This window comes from Hippocampus bargibanti, linkage group LG14, assembly GCF_051943395.1.
Source record: "Hippocampus bargibanti isolate YZ-2025 linkage group LG14, ASM5194339v1, whole genome shotgun sequence".
Taxonomy (NCBI): domain Eukaryota; kingdom Metazoa; phylum Chordata; class Actinopteri; order Syngnathiformes; family Syngnathidae; genus Hippocampus; species Hippocampus bargibanti.
The window spans coordinates 16,284,587-16,294,534 of record NC_142747.1 but is presented as its reverse complement, the minus strand read 5'-3'; the positions used below and the strand labels follow the sequence as shown (position 1 = coordinate 16,294,534).

At 39.2% G+C, this 9,948-nt stretch overlaps 1 protein-coding gene across 2 annotated transcripts; it reads left to right on the top strand.

The window, feature by feature from the left end:
* Nucleotides 1–130: 130 nt before the first annotated feature.
* On the top strand, nt 131–3,908 carry snrpa (small nuclear ribonucleoprotein polypeptide A). Of its 2 annotated transcripts, XM_089014589.1 has the most exons (8): nt 131–194; nt 523–595; nt 1,151–1,323; nt 1,409–1,564; nt 1,748–1,912; nt 3,371–3,459; nt 3,552–3,734; nt 3,851–3,908. In XM_089014589.1, the coding sequence occupies exons 2-7, from the start codon at nt 523–525 to the stop codon at nt 3,709–3,711; spliced, it is 816 nt and encodes a 271-aa protein (XP_088870715.1). In that variant the 5' UTR covers nt 131–194; the 3' UTR covers nt 3,712–3,734; nt 3,851–3,908. The 2 variants fall into 2 exon arrangements, with proteins under 2 accessions (XP_088870715.1, XP_088870714.1); XM_089014588.1 differs by having other exon boundaries at nt 3,552–3,908.
* Nucleotides 3,909–9,948: the final 6,040 nt, after the last annotated feature.

The window sequence follows — 9,948 nt, the reverse complement described above, 5'->3', positions numbered from 1 at the left end:
AAGTAATAAATCAAGTTTCATTTTCAGAACTACCACATGTCTGCCTATTGTAGAATGCAATGTGGCAATCGCATCTGAAGGTGGCAGTAATGTGCGTAAAGGCTGTTTGTCGAAATTACGACGAAGAAGAAATGCTTCAATTTTATCGCGAGACTTGAGCACCGAATCCATCCGCGTTTGATTTCGTGTTCAACGTACGTACTAGCTTTTTATTATCTGTTATTATCTGTCTTATCTTATTTATTATCTGTTTTCCGTGTAGTTCACTTATTTCGTTACAAGCATTGTTGAGCATGATTCGTTGTTTCTTCTTTTAAGTGGTTCCTATATGTCTGTAAAAAAACAAGGTTTTTATCCTAACAATGCTGTGTTAGAATTAGCTTTTTGGCTAATGCTAACCACACGCCGTTCAAATGAATGGCGGTTGCTAATTCTCGATGTTCATTCAGTCGATTAAATATCGTCTTCTGTCTTTTTAGTAATGTTAATTCCACTTAATCTGTGTTCTTTTCGAACTTTCAGATGGCCACGACGGAGGCTCGGCTGAATCACACGATCTATATCAATAACTTGAACGAGAAAATTAAGAAAGATGGTGAGGACCGCCGACTGCCTTCGCATGAATGATGAGTGAAGCATCCTAAAAAGTTGACAATGAATTACTTTTTAACGTAATTCATTTCTAAACATTGTATCTAGGTAATATGGAGTTGGATACTATTTGTATTTGTAACGGAGGAACCATCATGCATAATTAATTTACGTGACAGGAAGTACCAACCTAAAAGAAAATATTTTTTCAAAAGCTGACTCAACGCCTCAGAATGCGGTGTGTTATGAATGGAAAACGTTTTAAAATAGTCATTCATTGAAGGTGCCCCTTATATTGTGGTGCGCCCTATGTATGGAAAATGTTTTTAAATGGCATAGTTTGAAGGTGTGCCTTACATTCTGGAAAATATAATTGCGTAAAAAAAGGATAATTCTTGTTTTGGGTTAAGATACATCACATTTCTGCTGTGTTTTTCCTGTTTGGGTCATGTGATGTAGTATATCTCAAAATGGGGAACGCAGAGTCTTATTCTAGTACACATTAAATGTATTTTTAAAGGTGTGCAATGTGAACGATGTATCTGTTTTCATTCCCCAGAGTTGAAGAAGTCTCTGTACGCGATCTTCTCCCAGTTTGGCCAGATTTTAGACATCTTGGTTGCACGTACTTTGAAAATGAAAGGTCAAGCCTTTGTGATCTTTAAAGAAGTCAACAGCGCCTCCAATGCTCTCCGATCTATGCAGGGATTTCCTTTCTATGACAAACCCATGGTATGTCCTTGGTGGCATTCATTTTTTTAGCCTCCTTTAGAAAAATAACATCATGATAAATCTTCTCCATCAACTCTTTTCACAGCGAATCCAATATGCCAATCAGGATTCGGACATCATTGCCAAAATGAAAGGAACTTATGTTGAGCGTGATCGTAAGGAGAAGGAGAAGAAGAAGAAGCCTCCCAAGTCAGAATCAAGCGGAAACAAGAAATCATCCGCCGGGGCTGCAGGCGCGGCCGTAAGATGCACACATTAGTATTCATCATTAAACCCTCATATTTCTAACATTTATTATTATTATTATTATTTGCAAATGTCCCCATTATGGGACGATTAAAGGCTTCCTAAATCTGATCTCACAGTCTCCCGATAAACAATCGCTGCACACTGTCGTCACTGCTTTCATTGACATTCTCTGCAGGGAATGACACAGATGAACCAGGGGGGACGCATGATGCATATGCAAGGACAGCCACCGTACATGCCACCGCCGGGTATGATGCCCCCGCCAGGGATGGCACCTGGTCAAATGCCCCCTGGTGGCATGGGTCATGGTCAGATGATGCCCGGACAGATGCACCACCAGGTATTGTCTGTCGTCTTTTGATGGCTTTTTTTTTTAAATAATATATATTTCATTTCTAAGCACCTTTCAAAACTCTCAAGGTCACTTTACAGTCATGGGATAAGGTTTTCTGTGGGTGAGCAGCGGCAGCCATACGCGCCAGCTCAACCCGGAATAACTCAAGCAGATAGAAAACTAGCTAGCTGGCTACTAGATAACTAATAGCTTGCTATCTTTTTGCTATCTATTAGCTATATCGCTAGCTAGCTATCGTTCCGCAGTTATGTCTAGTATCTTTGATAGTTTGAAGGGAAACAAGAAAACAAACGTCAAATTTAACTGATTCACTGCCAGACGTGCAAAAAAAATGTGTCCACTCCAGTGCCAGGGTTTTTGTCATTTGAATTCCAGGACCCACAGAATAATGAGTTTTAGGACTACATAAATGTTCAATACTGCGTAAGAAATCTTAGACTCTTCTTTTCATAAAAAAAAGTTATTTCCTAAATTACATGGGTCTGGAGTTATATGAGCTTGAAATGGGGGCGGCTGTACAAAAGGCAAATGCTGCCCCCTCGAGGGAGGGTAAAACATTGCCAGAGGTCCGGCCAGTGGTTTATCAGCACCCTCGCAAGAAAACCCTAAAAGAGTTAATTCCTAAATTATATGGGTCTGGAATTATATGAACTTGAAATGAGGGCGGCTGCCCAAAATACAATGCAATACATACACGTTGGTTTACATAGCGCTTGCGAGGAGTTGATCTATTTGCTGTCTATTAGCTAGCTAGCTGGCTATCTAGTTGGCTACCTAGCTTGCTATCTATTTGCAGTCTATTAGCTATCTATCTGGCTAGCAGGCTATCTAGCTAGCTATCTATTATCTATCTATCTAGCTAGGTATCTATTAAATATCTTGGTAGCTATCTATTAGCTAACTAGCTAGCTATTAAATATCTCACTAACTATAACCCTGTTCAGGTCTTGATGCCGCTATGGAGGTGTTGGGTGATAACGATCGACTAATTCGTGCTTGTCAATTAAATGTATTATTATTAATTCAACGGTGAAGAAAATATCATTTGCTAGCTATTTGCGATTTATTAGCTATCTGGCTGGCTAGCTAGCTATTGGGTATCTAGCTGGCTGGCTATCTAGCAAGGTATCTGTTGGCTATCGATTGGCTAACTAGTTAGCTTTCTATCTATTTGAGTTGTTCCGGGTTGGGTGAAACAAAGCAATAACATGGATAAAATGGAAATGCTGCCCCCTTGTGGCAAAGAAAAAAACATTGCCGGAGGCCATGGCCAGCGCTTTATCGGCACTTAAGCATGAAAAAAAAAAAACGAACAAATTCGAGAATGGCGCTCAACATCGCATTTTCAATTCCCGAATAAATTTGTGCATGAGTTAATATGGAAAATGATAATAAATTGTGAAAGTTGTACGCAAAGTGTTTTCAACTGCTTTCTGCTTCCAGATTTCGGAGAATCCTCCCAATCACATCCTCTTTCTCACCAACTTGCCCGAAGAAACCAACGATATTATGCTGTCCATGCTCTTCAACCAGTCAGTCACAACTCAGTGCATTTAATCACCCGCACATTTGTATCCCACCCGCATTTTTTAAACACAGAACGCCTTGTCGTTTGCCTCTGCAGGTTCCCGGGCTTCAAGGAAGTGCGTCTGGTCCCCGGAAGGCACGACATCGCTTTTGTGGAGTTCGACAGCGACGTGCAGGCCGGCGCTGCACGCGAAGCGCTGCAAGGCTTCAAGATTACGCAGAGTAACGCCATGAAGATCTCTTTCGCCAAGAAATAAACCGGTCATCTCTTCGCAACAAGGTGTGTTTGCAGCAGTGAAACAAACTGAGAATGTGTTTTTTTTTTTTTTTTTTTGGTTCTTTTTATAATGATCTTTACTCAACTGTTGATTTTTCTGGACTGTGTTTTTGTTAAAGCATTGCACCCAGCGTCTGGTCTGTCAGACATCACACCTGGAGCCTTAGGTTTTTTTTTTTTAAATAAAAACAAACTACAAAAATTTACTGCCTCATCACTCACATTTGAGTTTTAAGTCCTGCAGGTGGCGCCTTTGTCCTGGTTATTGAGATAAGCGTGACCTTCTTGTCAAGAGGTAATAAATTATCTTTTGTAGATTCATTTTTCTGTGGTGGTTAATTACTTTCAATAGCTTTGCATAATTATTAGATCAACTCAATTCTGTGACTCCACTGAAGTTGTGGTCTTCTATTTAATCAACTCTTTCACTGCCAGGTGATGTGCAAAAATGTGTACACTCCGGTGCCGGGGTTTTTGTCATTGTCCCTTAAATTCCAGGACGCACAGAATATTGAGTTTTAGGACTACATAAACTTTCAATACAGCGGTAGAAACGTTCAACGCTCTTCTTTTATCAGCGAAAAAAAGTTAATTCCTAAATTATATGGGTCGGGAGTTATATGAGCTTGAAATGAGGGTTGTTCAAAATACAATGCAATACATACATAGTTAGCTAGCCAGCTAGATGCCTATATAGCTAATAGATAGCTAGCTAGGTAGCTCACTAGATTGCTAGCTGGATAGCCAAAGGGTTTAAAACTAATTTTTTTGCCAGCTAGCTCGCCAGCTAGATACCTTATAGCTAGCTAGGTAGCTAACTAGATAGCTATCAAGACAGCTAAAGTGTGTCAAACTCATTTTTTTGTGCGCTAGGTAGCTAGCCAGCTAGATACCTATATAGCTAACAGATAGTCAGCAAATAGCTAGCTAGGTAGATAACTAGATACCTAGCTAGATAGCTAAAGGGTGTCAAACTAATTTTTGCCAGCTAGATAGCCAACAAATAGCTAACTAGGTGGCTAACTAGCCAGCTTGATAACTACTATACATAGCTAATAGCCAGAAAATACGTAGCTAACTCGATGGCTAGCTATATAGCTAAAGGGTGTCAACCACATTTGTTTTCCAACTAGATAGCTAACTAGCCAGCTAGATAGCTATACTGTATAGCTGATAGATAGCTAACTAGCCAGCTACATAGCTAAAGGCTGTCAAACACATTTGTTTTCCAGCTAGATAGCTAACTAGGTAGCTAGATAGCTAATAGATAGATAGCTAACTAGCCAGCTAGATAACTATATAGCTAATAGCCAGCAAATAGGTAGTTAACTAGATAGCTAGCTCGATAGCTACAGGGTCTCAAACTCATTTTTTGCCAGCTAGATAGCCAGCAAATAGCTAGCTAGGTAGCTAACTGGATAGATAACTAAAGGGTGTCAAACTCATTTTTTTGCCAGCTGGATACCTAGATAGCTAATGGATAGCTAACTAGCCAGCTAGATAACCGCATGTATATAGCTAATTGATAGCCAGCAAATAGCTAGCTGGGTAGCTAACTAAATAGATAGCTAAAGGGTGTCAAACTAATTTTTGCCAGCTAGATAGCCAGCAAATAACTAACTATGTGGCTAACTGGCCAGCTTGATAACGACTATACATAGCTAATAGCCAGAAAATACGTAGCTAACTAGATGGCTAGCTATATAGCTAAAGGGTGTCAAACACATTTATTTTCCAGCTAGATAGCTAACTAGCCAGCTAGATAGCTATACTGCATAGCTAATAGATAGCTAGATAGCTAAAGGCTGTCAAACACATTTGTTTTCCAGCTAGATAGCTAACTAGGTAGCTAGATAGCTAACTAGCCAGCTAGATAACTATATAGCTAATAGCCAGCAAATAGGTAGTTAACTAGATAGCTAGCTTGATAGCTACAGGGTGTCAAACTCATTTTTTGCCAGCTAGATAGCCAGCAAATAGCTAGCTAGGTAGCTAACTGGATAGATAACTAAAGGGTGTCAAACTCATTTTTTTGCCAGCTGGATACCTCGATAGCTAATGGATAGCTAACTAGCCAGCTAGATAACCGCATGTATATAGCTAATTGATAGCCAGCAAATAGCTAGCTGGGTAGCTAACTAAATAGATAGCTAAAGGGTGTCAAACTCATTTTTTTGCCAGCTAGCTAGCTAGCCAGCTAGATACCTATATAGATAATAGGTCTGTGTAAGCTCTCAGTCGTACAACAGTGGTCCACAGATGACGTCTGAAGAAACCTCATCGCTATATAGCTAATAGATAACCATCAAATAGCTAGCTAGCTAGCTAACTAGATGGTGTCAAACTCATTTTTTTTGCCAGCTACATAACTATATAGCTAATAAATAGCTAACTAGCCAGCTAGATAACCACATGTATATAGCTAATAGATAGCTAGCTAGGTAGCTAACTAGATAGATAACTAAATGGTGTCAAACTCATTTTTTTGCCAGCTAGATACCTATATAGCTAACTAGCCACCTAGATAACCACATGTATATAGCTAATAGGTAGCTAACTAGATAGATAGCTAAAAGGTGTCAAACTCATTTTTTTTGCCAGCAAGATACCTATATAGCTAAGAGATAGCTAGCTAGAGGGGTGCGCATTATGAATTTGGAGAAACAGTGGATTTGTGCTCACGGTAGTCTGCCAATTAGTACATTCCCAAATCCTGTTTGCTGACCGTATCCTCAGTTGCCTTGGTTTATTGTGCGGTGTAATTATGTGCTGCAAACATTGAGTGGATTGAGCTGTAAGGTTGTCTTTATTGGGGACACACTGTGGGCAAGTGTCTCTCACACACACACACACACATATATAGTGTGAGACCTCCCCCTTAGTGTGGATTTAAACTGTGCCCTGAGTTATTGTCTTTCGGTCACCTCGACTGTGTTCTTACAAATGCACATTCTTTAGTCACTTTCCCAAGCCTTTCTACACTCCCTTATTTTGCCTTGAGAAAGTGCTGACCTTCGCCCCCCCAGGGTGCCATATATGTGTGTTTCTGTTGCGTGCTCCTGGCAACATGCCTAGAACCTTCCTACTCAGCAGCAACAGTGTTCTGAGAGTTGCATGATGGGATTTATCTGTCGGCTCACATATGGGAGGGTCTTGACGTCACAGTGAAATATAAAGAACGCAAAGATTCTCCCAGATGATCACCCCCTCAACCCCCACTACTTCCATTTGTCAGGCCGGTTATACAGACGCTCCCCTACTTACGAACATTTGAGTTACGAACAACGGTACAGATTAATATTTTTGTAGTAACATGTGGTATTCTCTCCAGCACAATTAATCTATTCATTTTTTTTCATTAATACATTTTATAAATCACCCAAATGAATCATTAATGATGGTATTTTAATGAAGTTATAATTCAATTAAATAATTTTATTACAATTCACAGCAGCAAAAATTATGACAGGAAGAAGTAGAAGAACAACATTACATAATTGCATAAATAATCCTCAAGTAACTGCTTTAAAAATTGTCACCTATTCTTACTCTCTTGTTTTGGTTCTGTGTGGAAACATTTTTGCACATGTCTGGCAGTGAATGAGTTAAGGAGCAAAAAAAAAAAAGTATTATTTACCGTATTTTCCGCACTTTAAGGCCCACTTCAATTTTTTTTTTCCCCAAAGCTGACCATGCGTCTTTTAATCCATTCTATCCAATCAATCTATATGGAAATGGTTTTAAAATAGAGTGATACCTTGGCTTTACGAACTTAATTGGTTCACAGACGGAGCGTGTAAGGCTAAAAGTGTCTCCCAAAAATTAATTTCCCATAGGAAACCATTAAAATGAGAATAATCCGTTCCCAGGTCCCCATAAAAACATAATTTTCTAAGCCTTAAAACTACACAAAATATACCTTATTTTACGTATAATGTGCTACGGTATTATAATTAAATAAATAAACTGTATGATAAAGTTGTTTTAATTACCTTTGTGATGGTCGTTGATGGCTTAATGGAATGGAGTAGCACCCTTGTAGGTGCTTTCTCTGTGATAATTTTATCTAGTTCCTCATCAATTGTGTTCTGTTTAGCTGGGTTGATAGCTTTTTGCATCAAGTGTACAGATAGCTTGTGCGGGTTGTTTGTGAAGCCTGATTGATGGGATATTTTAACCTTGCAGTCTACACTGCCTTTGAACTATCAAAGTTGAAACTCTCGCCTTATAGTACGGAAAATGCGGTAATGTTAAGCCAATAATAGCGCAAATGCACTTTTTTTTGCCGATATCAAAACAGACTCACGGACAGGAGGACATAAATGTATGCGCTGGAATAGTAACCCTGAGCAACACATAAGGCTGCCTGGCCCACCGGGAAATTGCTTGGTTGTCAAGATTACCCACTCCAGGCTTGGATGGAGTGGCTTGTATCACGTGGACGTCATATTGCATGAATAATCACAGTAACCTGTGTTGCCTGACTGCAACACATTATAAGGCGCACCTTCAATAGATGACATAGTAATACCTCGCTTTACGAACCCCTTGCCTTACGAACTTTTCGGTTTAGGAACGTTACATTTATGAAAATTTTACCTGAGCATACGAACTTTACCTTGGCATCAGAACTTTTTTGTACACAGAGCTGCCTCAATGAGTGATGTGTCGTTCGCGAACGAACCCGTTCTTCTAACAACAAAATGGCAGCCGACTGTTTTTATCTTCTATTCCCCGCCCCCAGTCTTCGGTTAAAGCCACGTGATTGGTCAAGTTTAATCCTGATTAAACCGGCCATTCCATCAAGCCATCAACGACCATCACAAAGGTAAATAAAATGACTTCATTATATAGTAGTTTATTATTTAATTATAATACCATAGCACATTTATTATACATGAAATAAGGTATATTTTGTGTAATTTTATTGCTTCGAAAATTATAAAGTAGAAAATTATGTTTTATGGGGACCTGGGAACGGATTATTCTCATTTTAATGGTTTCCCATGGGAAATTAATTTTTGGGATACACACTTTTCGCCTTACACTGTTTGGGAACCAATTAAATTCGTAAACCAAGCTATCACTGTATTATGATCTTTCTCAGGTGATGACACAGACATGGTCCTGTCACGTCGCTTTCCGCTAGCCTTGTTTAAGAATTCATCTCGGGCACCGAGGTCACAGTCACGGCATGCAAATCAAGGCCCCCTTACTTCCTCAAGGGTCCTCTCTGTTCCCCTGCCGGGGGTTGGGGGTGTTGGGACTGGGGTAGGGGTGGTATAGGATGGGGAGGGGCGGTCAATGGCAATCGCCAGGGGCTGAGGAAACGCCTGCGGTTGTCAGGGAAGTTCTTCAGCAACAAGACCACCATCGGCGATACAGAAGGTACATTGTGTGGACATCTGTGGAAAATATGCCATGTACATTAGCGCAATACCCAGAAAACATTTTCCTGTTGTATTTATGTCTTGGTTCTGTTGATGTTAATTAGTTAGATTAGTAAAATGGCTCACTCAATCTGATGGTGAGCAGCAAGCCCAGCAAGGGGATTTTTCAAAATTAATTAATTATTGGATGGATATAAAAAAGATACATTTTTTGTTCTTTTACAAAAGCGTTCAGAAAAATAAATCATTATTCAGTTTGACTTTCCAACTAAAAATGGTGCCGTAAAATTAGATGGATGGTTACAATTCCCCAGACACCTTCATGGAGATTCAGACGTAACCATTAGCAAAATTGGTTAGTTGCACATTTCAATCACAAATGGATTTATATGTTCCTAAAAATATTTTACATTGATTTTAACAGGTCTTTGCTATATTTTCAAAAATTTTGTGAAATATTTTTTTTTTTTGCTCGTACATTTGACCTATAATAGCGTGAGTGGTGCTGAATTTATTTATTTATTTTAGTTATTTATAGCTCAGGAATTTTTAAAAACTATTCCTGAACTTAATCCGTACTTCATAAATATGAGTAATTATATTATTATGGTTATTTTTTGTTGTTCTTATTGTGAAAATCTGAAAAATGAAGATACATTTGGCTTGGCCAAAACAAATATGCGAATCAAAACTGAAGATGGAGGACACTGGCTGTGACAAGCCCTCAAGGGAAAACCCGGCAGGCGAAGAAGAAGAGTACGTTAACGACGACGAAGAAGAAGAGAGCTTCGGAATTAGTGCAAGCAATTCACAAGTGCACGTGTTTT

Bases quoted from the DNA above. Each gene is read 5' to 3' on its own strand.
- snrpa (XM_089014589.1), top strand. From the start codon at position 523: ATGGCCACGACGGAGGCTCGGCTGAATCACACGATCTATATCAATAAC. The intron at 1,565-1,747 runs GTAAGATGCACA...CATTCTCTGCAG, and splicing joins CCGGGGCTGCAGGCGCGGCC to GGAATGACACAGATGAACCA. The intron at 3,460-3,551 runs GTCAGTCACAAC...TTGCCTCTGCAG, and splicing joins CTGTCCATGCTCTTCAACCA to GTTCCCGGGCTTCAAGGAAG.